We start from the raw sequence: 23,803 nt of genomic DNA, 5'->3' as shown, positions 1-23,803 counted from the left end.
AAATGATAGTGGGACCATACCAGAATGTATACAGACTTCTTCAAAATTAAGCTACCTAACTAATAATGTATGTCTTTCTTTTTCTAATGACTAGTGATACATTCAATTTCAAAACCCATTCATTTAATTAAAAAAACAAACAAACAATGGGATACTGGTGCCTCAGTTGGCATCTGCTCATTGGGCTACCCTCTGACATCATCATTGTCTGACAGATTTAAACACTAAGTAATATATTAGCTATGACTGCCATAAAATGAAATAAAACCTCAGCTTTGAAGTGAAAAGGAACAGAAAAGCCAGACAAGCCAATGGGGCTGTCCAGAAGCCACACTTACCACTGTGCAGCCAGGTGTTTGTTGGACAACACAAGACCACCAAACAATTTAAAAGGCAATCTTCTCCATGCATATCCTTTCTGATCTTGGGAGGAAAAAAAAGCACAAGATCCAACTTCACACCTACGTCTTCCTTCTGGGCTTTCTTAAACTTAGCATCATCAGGTGGTCCTCCTCGCTGGTGGGTGAAGATCAAGATGTTGCACAACCCTATTCTGATCAAGCTAATGTCTTGACCAAAACAAGCAACACAGTCCATCTCATCCATGAAGCTATCTGAAGAGTAAGCACAGGCCTCCAAACAAGGGGAGTCTGATCTTGTATTTTCTGACTTGATATCCTTAAATGCGTAACATTAGCCTGCTCAGCCTGTTCTCCAATGTCACACTTTTATCATTTGTGTTACTTAGAGAGCACCTAAAACATAGGCTTACTGACTCCTTGTGAGGCCTGCCTTCTCCACATTATGGTGCTACTCGTCTGCTAACATTGCTAGTGATACTGAGCTCATCATCTGTCCTGAATCATTCTGTTTCCGCTTGTAACTTATGCAGACCTCAAATCAATTCCATTTATTCTCAGTCCAGTTCTGGGATGTGAGGTCAACGAGCCTATCCTGACATTAGGTGTAAAGCAGAAAACAGCCCTGAACAGGGGGATAATTCATTATAGGGCCCACTCAAACACGTTCACACTAAAAAATGGGACAATTTTGGAAACACCAATTAATCTAACTTGTGTGGTTTTGGGAATATAGTATGAAAACTGGAATATCAGCGGAGAGGACTTGCAGACTCCACATGAACAACTTCGAGAATCACACTTTGAACACAGCATGCTAGATCTATGAAGCAATAGTATTATCCACTTCTCTAATGTCCATTTCCTTTGCAACCCAGGACATCACATAAGGCATAAAATAATGCATCAAAAATGATATACAGTAAGAAAAGGCAACAGCTAACTAAGGAATAGAAAATTAAATCTGTAATTGATACAGTCCTAGAAATCCGGTCTTTTGAAAAAGCCATTCATCTTTCTAAACCCATTTTCACACTGAATAGGGTCACAGGGAAGCTGGAGTCTATCCCAGTTAGCATGTGGACAGGACGCCAGTCCAACTATAAAATCAAAATTGAATTAACTGCTACAAAGCAATAAAAGCTAGTTTACCATGAAGCCCGGTGAAGGTTTACAGTCTCTTTTGACATTCCACTAAGCATAGAAGAGTATCTTGATCAAGGCAGTAAAGTGTCTGTGTGTCTATGTGTCACGGTCAAATAATGAGAAGAAAAAGTCAAGGGAAAAAAACGTTAAGAACAGACAGCCATTTTGCATTTACTACTGTATGTCTGAATGGAATGATCCCATGGAGGCGACTGTCTTTTAAAAAATGGACCATGTCACATAATAATGAAATACATTGCAAAGAATACATTATAAAGTCTTATACTGAAATCAGTTTGGAAATGGTGTGACCAGGCAAGGGGAAAGTGTTGTAATTTATTTAAAAGTAATTAATAATGATGTAAGGCAGGTAAAAATAGACAGTGTGTAATGCTGACACCACATTACCTGCCCCCAGAATAGTCATCTAGCTTAACCGTGGATGATTACCTGATTTAGCACTGAAAACTGGAAATGTGTCAGTAATACTTCTGAATCAAGAAAATATGTTTAGTCCTTCATGTGCTGTGAATTAAGTAAACATTCATATTCTTTTCCATCCGTAATCCGAGCCCCCAGTGACTTGTGGTCTAAACACAGGTTAACGTCAATAGTGGACAAAGACAAATTATTTGTTAAGAAAGAGCTGCCCTTGGGGATTAGTGAACCTAAAGGGAGAAAAGCTTCTGAGCTTGGGTAACAGGCAGCTGATGATGACATCTTAATTAGCAGACATGTCAAAGGTAGACAAATACGGGTGAAAAGTAGAATAATCCTGTCCAAGCATTGTGAAACTGCCCTTTTGGAAATGCAATAATCCAATGAGTGTGTGCAGCAGGCCATAGTACCCACTGTACATACATTCTATTGAAAATAATAATAAAGACACAAATGACATGAGTGTGGTGACATCATATAGCCAAGTCCTGAAAGATATTGTAGGTGGGCATTACTTTGTAGGAAAGGAGCACCAAGCCTGCCTCCCTGAAAGGTCATGATTGATGATTGGAACTGACTGAAGTATCCAACCCTAAAAAGTGACTCGCTATCATAGGAAATGGCACACACATTATGATACCAATTGTTCTATGACTGTAATAAATCAGAATGTTCTCAAGATGTCAATCAAAATTCAGAAATTCATAAAAATGTTCATAAGTATTGAGACAGGTAGTGGTCCTCCTGTGGTTTCTTGAACTGACTACCTGGCCACATGAAGACCACCAATTGTACATTTATCAGACTCAGTCAACTATCCCAGTTAACACATTTTTAGGGTGAGTCACTGTCCTTTGGTGTAGATTTGGATCATAATGGACATGTGATCCTAATTTTTTACATTGATGATCTTCCATGATGACTGTATGGAATGTATGAATGTATGGCTGCTGTTACACTAATGACTTTTCCTGTGGTTTTTAGTGGTAGGCAAACATTTACATAATCCTTAAAAAAATCAAAGTGAGATATACAGTACTGTATAGAATTGCAGTGCATGCCTGTTACCTCCAGTTGTGTAGTTTGAAAGCCCAGGTGATTCAGCCATAGCACTGCACCACTCAATGTACCTCATTGTAACAAAACTGGTTTGATTTTACTGTGGATAATCACAAGTCATTACGGTGGGCTTTAGTGTCTGTGAGAATTAACTGTCCATGAACGCTGAACAGGAAGTGCAATTCTCACAATACCCACAACCAGCCAAGGACACTGGCAGCTGAAAGGAAAGAAGGAAAGTGGTTGTTTTGGATCTTTCAAATGGATTTCAAACTTTGGCACTATTCAGTCATTTTGGTTTGTTGAACCACTGGAGAGCACAGACTACAGCAAGGGTGCTGACGACTTTCTAGTTCTATATGTTGTTTACTTGCATGGAGCTCATTTTCTTCTTCTACTGATTGGCCTTTGATTATATTGGAACCGTTATGAAAAGCTGTGACACACTCATGTAGTTAGTCACCTCCTGCGATTCCTCTGTATAGAATCTGACAAACTCTAAGGTAACTGTAGTCGCTACATTTGACAAACTAGAAGTGGGTCAAGCCCTGTAGTGTGAGGGTAGCCTAACTTAGTTTTATACATATTTTTTTTACTTCAAAGCAACTTCCAAATGACAATGATTTAATTGTTTTCTAAATTGAACATTAAAACAATGGCATTGAATGCAGTGTGCTGCATATGGGTGACTGAGCTAACCTGACAAAGTTTGTTATTCACAGTCCTTAGTAAATGTACCATTCTGTCTGGTTACTAAAAGCCACCACTAAAACATAAACTTGCCACTACAACTAATTAAATAACTATGAAAAAGAAAAATGTACTAAATTGTTTTTATCTGACTTTTTTTTTGGGAAGTGTTAAGACTTCTAACTAACCTTGTATTATACTAGTTCACTGAAACTAATTTATTCAGTTTGTTGCATTGGTTCTCTGCTCTAATCATCTACACCTTTTTTGTCACCCTCTGCCAGAATGGCATTCTACTAAACCAGTTTAAGCACAACGCTGTGCTTCTGCTCCCTGCACTATACAGGAAATCAGACTTTTGATTGTTCTTCTTTTATTAAAAACTAATGGTGAGCAGCACTGGCTTAGAGCCTCAGCTGACTAAGTTCAAGCCCTGGCTTGGCTCCTCATTGTGTAACTGTCTGCGTCGATCTTCATTCCACTTTTCAAAGGCATGAAGGTCAGGCCAACTCTATATTAGTCCTGTACGAGTTAGTGTGTGGGTGTCCTGCAATAGAACATTCTAGGCGTGCTACCAGGATAGGGTCCAGACCTTCACATATATGAAGTTGTTAGGAAATAACAAATGGAGCTAAGTATAGCATAATCAGTATAACGAGGCCTTGTCATCTAATGCCTTTTTGTCAAAGTGACGATTAAAGGTAATATAATTAAACAGTTTTAATATATTTGAAAAATGGATTTGCATCCACAGTTGCTGTATGTTACTATATGCTTTTACTTCTTCATCTTCACATTTGACTCTATTTAGGAGAAAAAAAAACATTTAAAGCCAAGACTTATATTTCACAGACGTATCATAACTTAAAACTTCAGGGGGAAGTAGAGTGCCTACAAAAATATTATATCAATTAGAAACTAATTAATTACAAATACAAAACTTTAAAAACATATTGAGCAGTATTTAGCAGATGCACCTTTGGCAGCCACGACAGACTTGAGTGTGTGTGCACATTAGCTTTGCACATCCGGACTCTGCAGAACTCGTAGAACTGTTCAAGCTCTGTCAGGTTGCATGAGGATCATGAGTAAACAGCCTTTTTTAAGTCCAGCCAGAAATTCTCAACTGGATTGATATCTGACCTCTGACCAGTCAACTACAGGACAATAACACTGGTGTTTATAAGTCATTCCTGTGTGGCTTTAGGTTTAACTTTATGCTTTGCTGGAAAACAAATTGTCTCCCAAGGTGCAGGTTTCTTGCAGACTGCATCAGGCTTTCCTCCATGCTTTCCCTGTATTTTGCTGCATGCATTTTAACCTTTCCCCTCACAGGTCAGTGGCATTGAAGTATTCTAACAGCATGATCCTGCCACCATCATACTTCACAGTAGGTACGCTGTAAGTTTTGAGAATGACACAAGTATTTGTTTTCACAAAGTTTGCTGCTTTAGTGTTTTTAGATCTTTTTGTCAGATGTCTCTCTCGTATACTGAAGTATAATTACAAGCATTTCATAAGTTTCAAAGGCATTTATTCACAATTGCATTAAGTTTATGCAAAGAGTCAATATTTGCAGTTTTGGCCCTTCTTTTTCAAGACAAGACCTCAGCAATTCGCCCTGACATGCTGTCATCAACTTTCTGGGCCAAATCCAGACTGATGCCAGCCCATTCTTGCATAATCAATGCTTGGAGTTTGTCAGAATTTGTGGGTTTTTGTTTGTCCACCCACCTCTTGAAGGTTGACCACAATTTCTCAATGGGATTAAGGTATGGGGAGTTTCCTGGCCAGGGACCCAAAATTTCGATGTTTTGTTCCCTGAGCCACTTAGTTATCACTTTTGCCTTATGGCACGGAGCTCCATCATGCTGGAAATGGCACTGTTTGTCACCAAATTGTTCTTGGATGGTTGGGAGAAGTTGCTCTTGGAGGATGCTTTGGTCCCATTCTTTATTCATGACTCGGGATTGGGGCACCAACCGTGCAGAGCTTGCTCAGGAATGGCAGCAGGCAGGTGTGAGTGCTTGGCTTACACCGAAAAAGACAACTCGCTCTGAAGTTTCTAACAGCTCAATTTTAGTCTAATCAGACCAAATGACCTTCTTCCTGCTGACTTCAGAGTTTTCCGTGTGTCTCCTGGCAAACGTTTGATATGATTTTTTTGCTCTTTGCCACTTTCCCTTAAAGCTGCAACTGGAGAAGCACCCGGATGACAGTCTCTTCAGTCTTGACACAGTAGCTTGTAACTCCTTCAGAGTTAACACAGGTCTCTTGGTGGCCTCCCTCACTAGTCTTCTCCTTGCATGCTCACTCAGTTTTTGTGGACAGCCTGCTCTAGGCAGATTTACAGCTGTGCCATACTCTTTCCATTTCTTCATGAGTTATTAAACTGAACACCAAGTGATCTTCAGTGACTTGGATATTTTCTTTATTCTATTCCCTGACTTTTGGTTTTCAAACACCTTTTCACAGAGTTGCTTGGAGTGTTCTTGTGTCTTTATAGTGTAGATTAGGCCACGATACAGACTCGTCATACGTTGGACCCTCCAGATAAGGTGCACTATTTAGACTACAATCAATTGAAACCCAGTCAGGTGACCTCCATTGAACTAACGATGTGACTTCTAAAACCAATTTGCTGCACCACTGATAACTTAGGGGTCTCATATTAAAGGTGGTAAATATTTACGTGATCAATTATTTTGTGTTTTATATTTGTAATTAATTTAGGCCACTTGGCAGAGATCTGTTTTCAACTTTGACATTAAGAGTCTTTTTCGGCTTATCGATATTAAAAGGAGCAAATTAAATCCCCTGAGATGTTATGCTGAATAACAATAAAATGTGAAAAGTTCCAAGGAGGTGAACACTTTTTATAGACACTGTAAAAGAATAAGTAGTGCAGAAAAATAAAACATAAAAGGATAATCAGACATGGCTTGAATTCACTGCTGATCAAAGAACTGCTATATGACAAGCTAATGACACATAACACTCAACTGTGTAGTACTTATTATTCTGAATTTATTCATGAAATGATTATTCATATGATTTGGAATTTGTTAAAATCAGTGGAGAAAAGAGATTGTTTACAAATATCTGTCACAAGCCACGGAAAAATGAAAAAGTTAAAATGAAAAACCGGATAAATAACTTGCAAATCATCAGTGCTTATAAAAGAACCAGACTGTGAGTCTTGCTTATATTGTCTGCTGTTTCACCAACAAATACAAAAAAGACCTACGCTGTTTGAAAAAAACAAAAAAAACAAGGTGCTAACATGCACATCTAGATGTGACATGATCCTGTTTTAAGATGTAAATGTGGTGCTCACCCATAAGATACAGCTGTAAATCAGTGTATGGTAGTGCTGAGCACTTTCTGCTCCAATTCCTTTCTTTCTGTTTATTCAACACAGTCATTTGCTTATGGCTGGAATAAAGAATTGTTATTTCATATTCTGAAAAAAATAAATAAATACAAACATAAAAGGGCCCGAGTAAAACAGACTGGGTAAACAAACTTGGCAGAAATGTACAAACAGGCAAAACAATTTAAGTTTGGTAATTAACAATATGATAAAATAATCTGTTTGAAGGAATTCTGTCTGTTTGTCCTTTGATAATAACCATATACATAGCTTCATTTCAATTGAGAAACCTCAGACAGGAAGAACACAGCTAGCGAAATAGGCACACAGCAGTTGGATTTCAAAATTAAAAAAATAATAATAAAAATCATCATTTTTCAGTTTGTTTTGTCCAGGTTTCATTTGATGAATACATTACACCATATATGCAACTTTCAACTGTGTTTTTTGTTCTTTTAAACAATGTAATTTTCATAATATCATACATATATATGATAATGAAATTCTGCAAGCTTTGGAAAACCAATGACATGCCTAGTCTTTTCCCAACTCACCTCTTCAGAAGGCTTTTCACCTTGTATGACAAGTAGAATTAAATCAGGTACAATCATTAAACTAGGCCTGACCTTACTTTACAGTAAACAGTGCTGTGCTAAAAGTATTAATCACAAAATAGAATCAAATTCAATGTTGGTAAATACTGTAAAAAAACAAAGATTAGAAAGTTTAAAACTTGTAGGTAGGCGATGCATCTACGTGTGAGCAAGCTCAACTTCAGGTGAAGTGGTGCATTATACATTTATATATATACATTTATATATATATATATATATATATATATATATATATATATATATATATATATATATATATAAATATATATACATACACACACTCATATACATATATATATATTTATTTCTGATACTCTTTCACTTAAACATGAGAAGACACAAAAGCCACTGCACAGTGGGCCAGCAGCTCAAGAAATGTTACTCCTATATCTAAATAGCTGGAAAGGCAAACATAATTTAAGACAAATTTCTGAAAGACACACAAGGATGAAAAAGACGCAGTGTTGATGAATGTCAACATTAGTGAAGATTTTGTTTACAAACTGTTTTTTCATAAAGCTCAGCACATACTGTTCAGTTTTGAATCAAGTAAACATGGTAGTAGATTGTTTATAAAGCCTTTTGTTTTCCTTTTGAAAGCAGCCACTTATTTTTGAGACCTTTTCTAAACACTGGAGCGCACATTCTCTCATCACAAAGCCGGATGAACGACAGAAAAAAAAAGGAGGCACTTTTAGTTGGCTGGTTTTTGCTCGGTTCCAAAGGCTTCCTTTGTAGTTCTCTTTTTGGACACTAGATGGTAGTGTCGTCTACAATCCTCCCATATGTAGGCACTTGGCAGTGAGGTTCCAAGGCGTTCTTATTTTCCATCACTATGTCATCAAGATTGGCTTTTGTCGAACTTCTAAAATATCTGCAGAAAAAGAAAACACATGTAGGAGCTTTTACTTTTAAAATCTCCATTTGACAACGAGAATGAGATAAAAACAAAACAAAAAAAAAAAAACAGAACTCTCATAATTAATGATAACAGATCTGGAGAGGACCCTTTAGGGCAGGCATGTGCAACCTACGGCCCGCGTACTGATTTTATACGGCCCGCGATGACTTTTCCAAATATCATTGAATCTGGCCCGTTAACCGTCTTGGTGATGCCTGTTTGTTCTTGTGGTATTGTTGGATTATTTTTGATAGTATGATGCGGCCAGTGCTTTCTGAAGTACAGTCGACCCTTGATATACGACCGGCTTGACATGCGAATAACTTGATTTACGACCAAAATTTTTATTTTGATTTACGACCAACATCTTGCGTTACGACCTGAATGCGGTCACGTGTATCCGGTTGTGCGATTGTAAACAAACAGAAACATTCCTATTAATGCGGCACTCATTCAATAAAATGTCAGGTTTGTAAACTCTCTTGGGACCTCCCCCAACTAGAAGACATGCCAAAGTCCAAACTCCGTATGGAAGACTGTTTATCTGTTGCTGGGGCAACAGCCGGCTTAAAGCTGTGCTGAGTCTCTCAGCCAAAGCAAACAGAAAAGATATCGATGGGTGATATGCATGTGATATCCCTGCCCGGCAATGGACAAGCAAGCTTCCACAGTCGCGGCGATCGCGCTTCAGGATGCACTTCAGCATGTCGTTCCCATTGAGTGGGGAGTGGGGGGGGGGGTCTCAGAAGAGTTCAGAAACAGTTCCTTGTATCATCGCAAGGAAATGCTGAGAAAAATTCTCGTCAGAATAACTTGTAGGCAGGAGGAGATTAAAATTAACGCAAAAGAAGCTATTGAAATGATTGCAAATGCCTGAGCGCAAGTTAAAGAAAGCCTTTAAAAAGCCTTCAGTTTCATTATCATCCTCCTCCCTTCCTGCAGCCCAAAGATGTCAAATTAAATGGTGAGTACAGTATGAAATTGTTGTTTCTGGTAGGCTAGGCACTTTTTATTACTTTTTGGTTAGTACATTAGAAAAAATTATTGGTGTTTTGGTAAATTATGCACATTATACAACCCTTTTTTTATTATGAAAAGGTTAAGTAAGTGTTGCAGTGGGAGGTTCGGAACGCATTATGGGTATTTCCATTATTTCTTATGGGAAAAATAGTCTTGACTTACAACCACCTGGAGTTACAACCAGCCCTCGCGAACGAATTGAGTTCGTAAGTCAAGGGTCCACTGTTCTCACCAGTCACATCTGCGTCTGTTAATAACCTGCTTTGTAAGATGAGGCCGACTACTTGTCCTGCCTTCATGCCATAATCCCAACTGTTACAACAATAATAAACTCATCCCTTGACACTAGCTCTGTGCCGCTCACTTTTAAAATTGCTTCTGTAACCCCAACGTTAAAAAAGTCTGGCCTTGATGCTGACAATCTTAACAATTTCCGGCCTATTTCCCACTTACCTTTCCTGTCAAAAGTTCTTGAGCGTGTTGTAGCTTCCCAACTCACCAATTACCTAACCTCTAATAATAATTTGATGGAACCCTTTCAGTCTGGTTTCAGGGCGCGGCACAGCTGTGAAACTGCTCTGCTACGGGTAACCAATGATTTGCTTATGGCAGCAGACTCTGGACAAACCAGCATATTAATTCTGTTAGACCTCAGTGCAGCATTTGACACTGTCAGACATGACATGCTACTGTTCAGAATGGAGAACACGCTGGGTATCTCTGGCACTGCCCTCCAGTGGTTCAAGTCCTATCTGACTGATAGGCAAGAGTTTGTTAGTCTTGGCAACAGCAGATCCAGCTCAGCGGCAGTCACACAAGGAGTCCCTCAGGGCTCTGTCCTCGGTCCTCTGCTTTTCTGTATTTATATGCTTCCCCTTGGCCATATTATCCGTAGTTATGGATTGGGTTATCATTTTTATGCAGATGATACTCAGCTCTACTTCAATGTTAAAAGTGGAACTTCATCAGAGCTTTCTCAGCTCACAACCTGCCTTAGTGAAATTAAAACCTGGATGGAGCAGAACTCTTTAAAATTAAATTGCAATAAAACTGAACTCCTGCAAATTGGGACTAAAATGCAACTTAATAAAATGAGCTCCTTCCCAGTCCATCTTGGCAGTGATCTCATCAGACCTGCCTCTACTGTAAAAAATCTTGGTGTCATTTTTGATTCCTCCCTCACTTATTCCCCCCACATAAATCACATTAAGAAACTTTCTTACTTTCACCTCCGTAACATATCCCGTGTTCGCTCCTTCCTCTCCTTCTCTAATGCTGAGAAACTTGTCCATGCTTTTATCACATCCCGCATCGATTATTGTAATTCCCTACTGGCAGGTGCCCCTTCTAATCTTATATCACAGCTCCAGCTTATTCAAAACTCAGCTGCAAGAGTCCTTACTCGAGCCAGCAGCAGCGAGCACATCACACCCATCCTGCTCCGCCTTCACTGGCTCCCTGTGTCCTACAGAATCGAATATAAAATCCTACTAATAACCTACAAAGCTTTAAATAACCTCGCGCCAAACTACATCAGTGACCTTCTCCATCACTATGTGCCTGCCCGCCCACTAAGGTCCTCTGATTCTGGTAATCTTGTTGTGCCCGTCACTAATCTACACTCCATGGGTGACAGGGCCTTCAGCTGTATAGCGTCCAGACTCTGGAATGACCTACCAAAATTAATCAGGTCAGCTGACTCCATGAATTCTTTTAAAAAACAACTCAAAACTCATCTGTTCAGGAAGGCTTTTAGCTCTACTTGACTTTATTACCTTTCTCTCAGTTTACTTCTCTGTCAAGATGCCAATGTAACCTGTATGTGTGTGCTAGACCATCAATTATGTTGTCTGTTTTTTTTTTCAGAATTTACTGTCTTAATCTTCTTTGTTTATTTATCTGGTTTGTACAATGCTATATACTGTATTCTGCCGTTCTTTATTTATTCTGTAAGTGCCTTGAGTATGGGAAAGGCGCTATATAAATAAAATGTATTATTATTATTACTTTATATTGTGCTTCCCCCTCTTTTACGGCACGTCCGGAACTGTCGCACGTTTAAAGTGTGCAAGAGCTCATAGTCACGTAGTCGTTGACTCTGCTGCATCTCTCTGCTCTGCTGTCGTGTGTAGCATAGCGCAGTCTTTTCACGGTTTTTGCTAGTGCTGTACCTATCTGCATGTTGTTTCGAGTTTCACGCTATATCGGCCTACATTTCAATACTTTCAAATACTTGTGAATTTTTGATCAAACCCTAATTAAGATGGCTTCAACAAAGAAGAGAAAAGTGGACGCTGAGAGTCGTACTTTTCAAGAGAAATGGACTGACGATTATTTTTTTATAATGCAGAAAGAAAAACCTCTTTGTTTGATATGCTTGGAAAGTATTTCAGTTTTAAAGGAATACAATTTAAAAAGACACTACAATACAAAACACGCTAATTACAACAGTTACAAAGGTAAACTAAGAACAGGTAAGATACAAAATTTGAAAAAATGTGTATCGGCACAACAGATGTTATTCCGCAAACATACTGATGTAGCTGACAATATTTTTCGTGCAAGTTTTATTGTTAGCGAAAAAATTGCGAAGCACTCAAAACCATATTCTGAAGGCGAGTTTGTCAAGGAATGCCTTACTGCAGTCACGAATGTCCAGAGAAAAGCCATGAAATGGAAAAGATAAGTCTTTCTCGTTGGACAATAACCCGACGAATCGACGAAATGGCCAGTGACATAAAATTAAGCATTAAAAATATTGCATCAAAATTTGAAGCATTTTCCATTGCTCTTGATGAGAGTACAGACTCCAACGATACCGCTCAATTGGCTATATTTATTCGCGGAGTTGATGCTAGCTTCAATTGTACGGAAGAATTGCTTGCTCTCCAACCAATGAAGAATACAACAAGGGGTGAAGACATTTTCCAGGAAGTAAAAACTGTTTTTACTGTATTTGATTTAAAGTGGGAAACGTTATGCGGAATATCCACCGATGGAGCTCCATCGATGATTGGACCAAACATCGGAGTTGTTGCCCAAATAAAAACCGAATTATCAAGTAACAAAATCAGTACCGAAGATTTGTCGGTATTGCATTGCATTATACACCAGCAAAACTTATGTGCAAAATCAGTTAAATTTGCACATGTGATGGGCACAATAACTGCATGTATAAACTTCATTAAATCCAGGGCGCTAAATCACCGCCAATTTCAAGAATTTCTGGCTGATGTTCTTTCTGATCATGAAGATCTTACATTTTATTGTGAAGTGCGTTGGCTTAGCAAGGGAAAAATGTTGAAACGTTTTTATGATTTGAGAAATGAGGTATCTCTTTTCATGGACATGAAAGGAAAACCTATTCCTGAGCTAGAAAACAAACCCTGGCTGTGTGATCTTGCATTTCTTGTCGACCTAACAACACATCTAAATGAACTTAATGCTAAATTACAAACTCAGGGACAAATGATTCATGAGCTTTATGGACACATAAAATCATTTCAAAATAAGCTTCGACTCTGGGAAAGCCAATTAAAGGAAGGCAATACTTATCATTTTCCCACACTTGTGAACCACGAAGATTTTGATTGTGAATCGTTTGCAAATGAATTAAATTCATTGAGTGGAGAATTCAACACTAGGTTCCGTGATTTTAAAAATCAAGAAGCAAACTTGCAAATTTTCTCTTGTCCATTTGATGTTGATGTCGAACTAGCTCCACTTTCATTGCAAATGGAATTAATTGAACTACAAGAGAACCTTGTCCTGAAATCAAAATTCAATGATATTGAATTACTTGACTTTTATAAAAACTATTTCCCACGTGACAAGTTTCCAAAGCTCACAGCTTTTGCTCAGAAAAGAATGACTCTATTTGGCAGCACCTATAAATGCGAGCAACTTTTTTCAAGGATGAACTTCGTAAAATCAAAACCAGGACGCGAATTACTGATGAGCACCTAGAAAACACGTTGCGAGTTTCCATGTCCACAATATCTCCTAATATTGATAAGCTTGTGACCACCATGCAATCTCAATCGTCGCATTAATAAAGAGTTTTTATTAAATAATATATTAATAAATATTTGTTGGTTTTTTTTTGGCCTTCTTGCATTTTCGATTTTCAGAAATACATATATATCCTGAAGTACTCCGGCCCGCGTAATCTTTCTACTTTCTAATCCGGCCCATAGTCCTGTCAAGGTTGCACATGCCTGCTTTAGGGGTTTAGTTCTTCTGAGCCACTCAACACTTGCAACCCTGCAAACTGTTTGGTTTATTAATTGTGGAGTAGGTGAATGCACAAGGGGATCAAGAAACAGAAATTATGTTTTAGGATTGCCACAGAGCATGGAGTTTGCCAAGTAAGCTGGCCTTCTACAGGATTCCAAGACTGATTACAGTGCCTTCAAATAGTATTCAAACACTTTTACTTTTTTAAAATTTTATTATGCTACACCCTTATGCTAAATTCTTTTATATTAATTTTTCCCTCATCAAACAATATTCAATACCCCTGATTGACAAAGTGAAAGCAGTATTTTAGAAATTGTTGCAAATGTATTAAAAATAAAAACAGAAATATCACATTGACACAAATTACAATAATAATCTTTACATTTATATAGCACTTGTCTTATTCTCAAAGCACTTTGCATAGTGAGTGGGGAGACACTTCCACCACTGCCAATGCGATGACATCCATTTGTGCACCAGTAATCTCACCACAAATTAGAAGTTAGGTGGTGAAGGGGTGGGCGGCATAGCCAATTAGTGACAGGGACAGGCTGTGATGGGCAGTTTAGCCAGGACCTTGGGATACACCCTACTCTTTACAAAGGTTACCCAGGGATCTTTTATGATGAGAGAGAGTCAGGACCTCAGTTTTACATCTCATCCGAAGGGCCGCGCCATTTTAACAAAACAGCATCCCATCACTTCTTGGCACTTGGTTATTGAGATCCACACACAGACCACACGGTATAAGCACCCTGTGCTGGCCTCGCCAACATCTCTTCCAGCAGCAATTCAAGTTTTCCTGGTTGGTCTCCCTTGATAGTATGGGCTGGGCCTGAACTTGTCCTGCTTCAGGGGCATTACCTGTTCTGAAGTGCATGTGGTATGGCTGCTGGAAAATATTCAGACCTTTTGTTATGACACTTGAAATGTGGCTCAAGAGAGAACCCATTCTATTGATTATGTTGCTTGGAGTCCACCTGTGGTCAATTCAAATAATTGCACATGATTAGGAAACGTACACATCTATAGATATGATGTCCCTTAGCTGACAATGTGTATCAGATCAAAAACCAATCCATGAGGTTGAAGAAATTGCTGGCAGAGCTTAAAGACAGTATTGTGTGAAGGTACATATCTGAAGAATGCTACAAAACATTTCTGCAGCATTACCAGTTCCCAAGAGTACAGTGGCCTCCTCAATTCTTAAATGGAAGAAGTTTGAAATAACCATGACTCTTCCTAGAGCTGGCTGCCTTACCAAACTGAGCATGGGAGAAGTGCCATAATAGCAGAGGTAACTAAAAACTGTTTGGTCTTAATTCTAAGCATTATATCTGGAGGAAAAAAGGCATCGCTTGGCAATGCCAGCCCAATGGTGAAGCAATGGTGGTGGTAGGATAATGTTGTGGGACTGTTTTTCAGCAGCAATGAACTAGGAGTCTAGTTAGGATTGAAGGAAAGCTGACCAGAGTAAAGCACAGCAATATCCGTAATGAAAACCTGCCCCAGAACTCTCTGGACATTCCAACTGGACAATAACCCTAAGCACAAAAATAAGACAACATAGCAGAGGCTTAGGATCAAGTTTGTGAATGTTCTTGAGTGGGCCAGATTTGAACCCCTTTGCACATCTCTGAAGAGACTTGAAAATCGCTGTCCACCAATGGTCTCCATCCAGCCTGACAGAGCTTGAGTGGATCTGCAGAGATGAATGGCAGAAAATCCCAAAAACCAGGTGTACAAAGCTTGTCATATCATACCCTAGAAGACTAAAGGCTGTAATTGCTGCCAAAGGTGATTCAAAAAAGTACCGAGTAAAAGGGTCTGAACACCTGTGTCAAATTGATATTTCAGTTTTTTATTTTTAATAAAATTTGCAAAAATTTCTAAAATTTTGTTTTTGCTTTATCATTCTGAGAGATTGAGTGTTTCCTAAAACATGAATTTAAATGATTTTACCACAAGGCTGTAACACAGGAAAATGTGAAATGAGTGAAGGGGTCTGAAGGCATTGTAGGTTCATGCAATGTCCACCTCTGTCATTACACTCTTTGTCAGAATATGAGATTTGCAATTGAAGTTCTGCAGGAATATTACAAAGTAACATTGAGCTGCAGACATGAAGAATTTAATACAAAAGAGGCATAACTGATGCAGGGAAAAAAATTAATGAGTGGAAATATGTCACTGTGAACTTCTAAACTGTCACCACAAATGGTAAAAGGTTTCACTTTGGAATGAGGAACTCCTGGAGTCTTCACTTTTAAGGGGTGTAAAAGCTAGCCCGGCCACAGACAGACACGACACCAATGTCCAAAACACACGGGTTTATTTATAGAACTATTTACAGTTGGTTCCACGCACTCACACACTGCTCCTCAGTCTCTATGTCTCTTCAACCACCTCCACTCCTCTCTTGCAAGCTCCGTCTTCCACCTCTGGACTCCAGCTCCTTGAAGGGAGTGAGGCGGCCCCTTTTATCATGCCCCAGATGTGCTCCAGGTGCTCGGTGATGGTCTTCCGGCAGCACTTCCTGGTGTGGCGGAAGTGCTGTCCTCCAAGGCTCAGGAACCATCCAGGCAGCCCCTTGGTTGGGCCATGGACCCTCAAAGGGTTGAGCTTCCCAGCTCTATAACCGTGGCCCTTGATGGAAATCAGGGAGGCTGCCCTCTTGCATCCAGGGAAGATATTGCTTCTTTCCCGGTCCTTCCCTGATCCAGGTGTCCCGATGGGGCAAAGTCCCTGGTCGTCTGCCACACGGGGTAACAAGTACAGTCAGGTCCATAAGAATTCAAACAATGACACAACTGTCATAACTTTGGCTCTGTACACCACTACAATTGATTTGAAATAAAGCAATCATTATGTGATTGAAGTGTAGAATTTCAAGTTTAATTTAAGCGGTTTACCAAAAATATCTTATGAGACAGTTAGGAATGACAGCATTTTTTCTGCATAGCCCTCCCATTTCCATGGGTTCAAAAGCATTTGGACAATTGACTGACGAGATGTTCCACTGCCAGGTATGAGCAGTTCCCTCATTATTTCATTAACTATTAAGCAGGTAAAATGTCTGGAATTGATTCCAAGTGTGGAATTTGCATTTGGAAGCTGTCACTGTGAACTCTCAATATGAGGTCCAAAGATCTGTCCATGCAACTAAAAACAGGCCATCATTAGGCTGAGAAAACAAAACAAACCTTTTACAGAAATAGCAGAAACACCAGGAGTGTCCAAATCCACCGACTGGTACATTCTTCAAAAGAAGGAACGCACTAGTGAACTCAGCAATACCAGAAGGTCTGGAAAACCATTGAAGACAACTGTTCTGGTTGATTGCAGAATTCTGTCCTTGGTGAAGAAGAACCCCTTCATAACATTTAGCCCAACCAAGAACACTGTCTGGGAGGTAGACCTATCATTGCCAAAGTCTACAATCAAGAGAAGACTTCATGAAAGTAAAGTAAGGTGCAAGCCACTGGTAAACCTCAAGCATAGGAAGGAAGGATTAGACTTTGCCAGAAAACATTGTTTAAAAGCCTGTCCCATTCTGGAAAAATATTCTTTGGACAAAGGAAACTAAGATCAATATATAACAAACGGCTCATGATTTTTAGCATACCACATCATCTGTGAAACATGGTGGAGGCAGCCATGTGTGGCTGCGAATGGAAGTCAGTCACTATTGTTTGTTGATGATATGACTGCTGGCAGAAGTAGCAGGGTGAATTCTGAAGTGTACAGGGCTATACTATCTGCTCAGATTCAGCCAAATGCTGCAAAACTGATAGGATGACACTTCATAGTCCAGGTGGACAAAGAGCCAAGACATACTGCAAAAGGAAACTGGCCACATCAATCAACTGAACTCATACCAATTGGACATACATTCCATTTGATGAAGACAAAAATGACGGCAGAAAGTCCAATGAACAAACAGCACCTGAGGACAGCTGCAGTAAAGGCCTGGCAAAGTATCACTAGAGTGGAAACCCAGCACCTGGAGATGGTCATGGGTCCCTAACATCAGGCAGCCATGGACTGTTAAGGATTTTCAACCAAATATGGAAAATGATTGCTGTATTTATGATTATGTTAGTTTGTCCAAATACTTTTGAGCCCCTGAAAATAGGGGGACCATGTAATAAAATGCCTGTCTTTTCTAAACAGCTCAGACAATATTTTTGTTAAACGCTTTGAATTAAAGCTGAAAGTCTATGCTTCAACCACATCTTGACTGCTTTGTTTCAAATCCAATGTGGTGGTATACAGAGCTAAAATTATTAAAAATTGTGTGACAGTCCAAATACTTATGGACCTGACTGTATATCAAACTGCATTTTTCACAGGTTATTTATCAAAGAGAAGAAATAAATATTGAAAAACATTAAATTTATACCTATTTTGACATGGATCTAATCATTGCAATGGATAAAGTATATATGCATTTTTTCTTTTTATTTGTACAGTTTAATGTTCATTGCCTTTTGTCATGGTTAATGCATATTATTTTAACTTGTGGAGTATAATAAACTGTACTCAGCCAGTGCAACATTTCTTTTTAAATATGACATTATCTTAAAGGTATATAACGGGAGCGTATTCCCACCGCTCAAAAAAAAATATATATGATTGTGTTTTTTCACAAAAGCATTGCTTTATTTCACAATAATTATTGCATTATTTCACAACTGAATTGCACTTTTTGTCAATCATTATTACGTTATTTCATAAAGGTATGCCTGCTTGGGTCAGTAATAACTGTGCATGTGCATGGTCTGGCTGTGAGGGAGAGGTTAAGCACGTGTGTAGCGTGCATTCAAGTGATAAGAACCAAACTGACGTTACACGTATACATTTAATCCTGTATTTAATCCTGAGGTAAATTTAATTGGCCCACTCTAAGAGCACAGGGAAAAGTTATTATTCCAGCAATACTGTATATAAGAAAAGAAAAACATGGAGCAGACAATGTGTTGATCCTTTGCAGGGCACAATAGCACAGCAAAGTAGAAAAGAGTGTGCTGCATGCAATCCATTAATAGAAACCTATAAGTGAAGCATCTGTTTAGTTCTGGAGGCTCAGCAGAAAGTGTTCAGACTTTGAATGTTCTGGGGCTTGGACTGAGGATGGAAAAAGGGAATGAATGTTATTTACTTCATGGCAGATGAAGGACCAAACATATTTTCTTAATTAAGAAGTATTACTGACACATTACCAGTGTTCAGTGTTAAAAAAAGTAATCATACGCAGTTAAGCAGTCTCGCTAATTCTGATCAATCCAGTAGTGCATGGGCAGAATATGCAAAACCATTGCAGATCCCAGTGCTGTGAGGTACGAATGCTAGCTCTGCACTATCATCCTGCCTATGTTAAACATCTGCACTAAACTTACTAAACTTTAAACTGATTAAAACTAAATGCATTGTTATAACTTTTGTTTAGTTCTTACCACTTGTTTGGAAGGTACACACATGCCTAATCTCTCCATCAATAGCTGTTACTACATGACCAAAATATGCATGTGAACAATGATAATGACAGCAGCAGGCAATATCTTTGCAAAATAATGCAATACCTATTAATAGTACATACATAATACTTAAAAAACACAAGTCAGTATATTTTTTGAGTGCTGAGATAGAATACTACACCCAAGTATATCTGCTTACTATCTGTAGTTTGTAGTAATGGCTAAGAAAATATTTTAATCTCATGAAGATTTTGTGTACAATGACAGAAAAATGTTTATTATATAATGGAGTGTAACTGTTTTTAACATTGTTTGCTGTTGTACAGTACAGGCTGCCAATAGAGTCTATTGTATGAAAAGCTTTTCTTTCTCATGTTCTGCATGAAAATGTGAGATTGATTTTTATTTTCTCTGCTATCACTACAAACTAAGTTTACATAGAGTGAGTAACATATTATCATTCATTCAGAATAATTTTTGGGTGGAGTATTCCTTTAAATGAACAAATTTATGACACCGCTTAAGATAAAGAATTTTATATGTTTTTGAATTAACCATGTCACACACGTTTGAGGTTTTTCCTATAACTGCTACAATATTCATTTTTGTGTTAAAAAAAAAAAAAAAATAGAAAAGTCCATAAAAATCTCAATCTCCTGTTTATCTCTTTAAACAGAACTGAAGGGAATTAAGTTTTACATGAAATATTGGGCAAACCATTTATACATTAACATAACTTCAATTTTGTTATGGAACAAATAGAAAGTTGTTTTTTTTTTATTACCTTGATTTAATTTTTCACCTTCTTAAATTTTTGTGTGCCAGAACAGGCTCTGGCCCATCCACAACCCTCAATTGGATTAAGTGGGTTTCAAAATGCTATGTTAACCAATTCTGGGTCTTAGGGCCAAGAGCTTATCAAGGCTGCAGTGTACACAAATAGTCCTGGACTGGGTTCTAGTCTGACACAAGACCACACGTGTGCACACGCAGAAAATCATTGTCACAAGTCAATCTGGAATCCCCACTTCAACCTATTGTATCACATTTACCTTACCTCCGCTTAGCTAGCAAACAAGAGAACTACTTAACGTATTTAGATCAGGTTTTTTTCTATAATTTGCTTGAACATTTTGGTTGATTTTGTGACTTCTCTCATCGCGCTAAGAATCATAATTCACTTGCAGGTGCAATATATTTGCGCTAATCACAAACACAGATGATGTAGAGAGAGAAAGAGGTTAGGAGCACGTGCTGATACAGCGCATTGCCACACCCACCACATGACCAACCAACTCAGGACCCCAGGTTAGGACCCGAGTGCAGCCCTGCAATGGGTGACACCTCAGCACCACACTAGTTCAGATGAAATGGAGTAGTGTGAGGTTTTTTATGGTGGCTGGAGTGCCAATTCTGCCACCAACCCCCAGGTTTTTCCAGGGAGGTAGACTAGATAACAAAAATGTGACCCACACATTCTTACCCAAGAACAAGTACCAGAAAGGTCAGGAATAAGTACTTGCATGAAACTGAATTCCTTCATGTAGGCACTGATACTAGGGGTTGATTTGTGGAGATATTATACAGAAGAGATTAGGTCTGTAAATTCCAAATGTAGTTGTAGTAATAGTAGAAATGTTGCTGTATATTCAGAGTACAGTGAAATTCTTAACCCAACCAAAATTCAACATGCTGCCAATCTCCAGCACCAAAATAAATAAAAATGTATTTTGTGTAATTTAATAGGAAACACAGATCAGTTACAAAACAGTTTTTATGTACTGTAATGCTGTTGGAGAATACTCTATTTCCTATGAAAGACTGTAAATAAAACAGACCGAATAACTGAATCTTACACTTTATTTTTATCGCTCCAATGCTAAATTTGCATCACTACTATAGTATATTTACAGTGATTTTTTTTTTCCACAGCCCTTCACTGAAATATATACACTGAAACATTTAGGGTAACTCTTTTTTGCCGTATAAGGTGATTTCAAGGAATAGCTTTTCCCTACTTTCAGAAGTATTGCTTTGCATATAATAATATAGTTTTCTCTACACTGACCTGCTGTCTCAACACAGGAATTTGCTCAGTGTGTCACTATGTTGACATGGCTAAGGCACAAACATGGGTCTCTAGAATTGCAAGCAGAGTTCTACTACTTGCCTAATTACAGAACTAGTTACACTGGCCACTGATTACACATACAATTGTACAATTTACAAAGCTATTAAATTTTTATGTGGCCTTATCTTACACTCACTATACAAGCATGCTGTACTTAAGCCAATGATCGCAAAAGCTTGAGAGATGTGAAAACTTTGTAATGTTTGAAATGCACCCCAAGGATCAAAAAAGTGCTTATTGGTGTAGCTATGCTGCCAAAGTATTTTATGTATGCTGGTAATTTAAGAATTTGCTTGTGCTTACAGAAAAAAAAAACATTAACTAAATAAAACAATATGGTATTTTTATAATCGACTATTTTTAATCTGTCCTTAAGGTTAATCAGACAATACTGTTTTGCATATCATTAAAAATCACTAAACCAGAGTTGTGGGTGCCATTCATGTCTGCAAACTAGAAATACTTGTTGCTTAGTGTATTAATATTGTTTGACGGCAGATGCTAAAATGATAATCTATACAAGTTATGCAACATATCATACCACTTTTTGGCTAATCATAAATTCAAATAACCCACTAAAACCATTCACTAGCACATATAAGTAAAATTGCAGTTGGTATTCAGTTTTATTCTTCTAACGACACATTCTCTTTTTTATGAACTGAACTATACAGAGATCAGTTAATTACTAAATTCAGTAAAAAATGGAAGGCATACCATGATTTCTATAGCAAAAGATTTAAATATACCATTAACAAAACCAGTATACACTGCAGCATGGCAGAAAACTTCAAAATTCCTTTTTTTTTTTTTTTTTACAGAAAATGCCCTGCTTTGTACTGACTTAATTTCTAGAAACTTTGCAGCAAAGTCCATTGACACACAAATGTAGAGAAAAATTCAGTGTTCAAACCACAAAATAAATAAGTGACCATTTCTACACTCAAGTGAAAGGAAGGAAAGAGAATACCAAAAAGCACCATCATATCAATGTCATAACAACAAATGCTACATCTCGTCTTCCTCACTGTATGATTTATTGAGTCATCAAGATACTTGACTTTTCACTTGTCTAGATTTCATATTTTGCAGTGTAAAGGGCTGGACTATCTGTTGAACCACTTTCATCATCATGCAAATTTCATGGCATAGTATTTGATTTTCTTAAAATTTATGTTTCTTAAAAAAAGAAAGGATTTCTTAATAATTATGAAGTGTTACATTTTTACAGCTTTTGCATTGCTCTTTTTTTCCACCTATACAAAGCAGATTTTGACAATATGTGTACCGATGCTTTTACTAAACAGCAGCATGATTAATGTGAATATGCGATTAAAGACAGACATGACTGATTATTCACAAACCCAGCACTGCAACCTTTACCTACCAGCTGTGATACGATGCAGAGGGAGAGTGACATATGTGAGGTGTGCATAGAGCAGGAAGTTTTCCTCCATTCTGTTCAGTTTCAACCAGGAACCAACAAGTGACCGACCAGTTCCAGAAAGTGATCTTGATCTTAGGTTTGTAGCATTATGTAAGTCTGAAATACAAAGTACAATACATGCATGTGTGATTGAAAACATAAACATAGCAGACAGCCATCATTCAGTTGATATGACATACTGTAGTAGATCCCTACACAAAAAAGACACCTTGGGATCAAAATCAGTGATGTGACCTGCTGTAGCTCTCACCTTACCTTTCACATATACTCAATGCTTTCTTCCTTTGGAGTCAAAACTACCACAGCTACATAAACTTCATTATACATGTACACATGCACTGCACAGAAGAAGACTGAATGGAATGAATAAAAAAAAAACTATAACACTTTAACTTAGGCACTGCAAATATGTAACTATTACTCATTTATTCTTAAGTAGCAAGACCTTGGTCTTCATAACACTTATAAAACTTCAGCAGATAAATCATCTCTGTGCAATGTGGCATACTGACATGATTACTTGTTAATACTGTATGAAGGATTCACTAGTTTTATACTAAATATGTAATATCGTGAGAGATGTGTCTCAGTTAAGCCAACTCAGACCACTTCAAAGTGAAGTTTTGTTAGTAGATCACATTACAGAGATGAATAAACACTTTACTGATGCTTTGTAAGTGTTATAAAGACCAAAAGAAGTGTTTCTGAAGATGAAATGAGTTACAGATGCATTTTTGCAGTACCTAAACTAAAGTGTTACCAAACAAATTGTAATGCTGTCTAGTAAAGGCTATGATTTTTCTCTACACCTCACTGGAGCAAATTACAATTATTGCTAAGTTGGTTTCAGTAACTTACAAAAGTATAAAAAAAACAAACATTCACAGACAGGCGTTTTATATAATGAGA

The 23,803-nt window shown here is 38.0% G+C and overlaps 2 protein-coding genes across 2 annotated transcripts in view; one reads left to right on the top strand and one right to left on the bottom strand.

The window, feature by feature from the left end:
* LOC114647671 (glutamic acid-rich protein-like) overlaps positions 1–23,803 on the top strand; it is a 792,149-nt gene that overhangs the window by 539,709 nt on the left and 228,637 nt on the right. The gene's annotated exons all lie outside the window — the stretch shown is intronic.
* kiaa0930 overlaps positions 6,698–23,803 on the bottom strand; it is a 167,900-nt gene continuing 150,794 nt past the window's right edge. The window contains exons 9-10 of the mRNA XM_028804711.2: positions 22,835–22,990; positions 6,698–8,553 (exon numbers count right to left, since the gene is read on the bottom strand). Coding sequence (XP_028660544.1) covers positions 8,513–8,553; positions 22,835–22,990 — 197 coding nt within the window. The 3' untranslated portion in view covers positions 6,698–8,512. The remainder of the gene's footprint in view (positions 8,554–22,834; positions 22,991–23,803) is intronic.

This window comes from Erpetoichthys calabaricus, chromosome 1 (genome assembly GCF_900747795.2).
Source record: "Erpetoichthys calabaricus chromosome 1, fErpCal1.3, whole genome shotgun sequence".
NCBI lineage: Eukaryota > Metazoa > Chordata > Cladistia > Polypteriformes > Polypteridae > Erpetoichthys > Erpetoichthys calabaricus.
The sequence above is the reverse complement of the archived record's forward strand: the minus strand, read 5'-3'. Positions and strand labels throughout refer to the sequence as shown.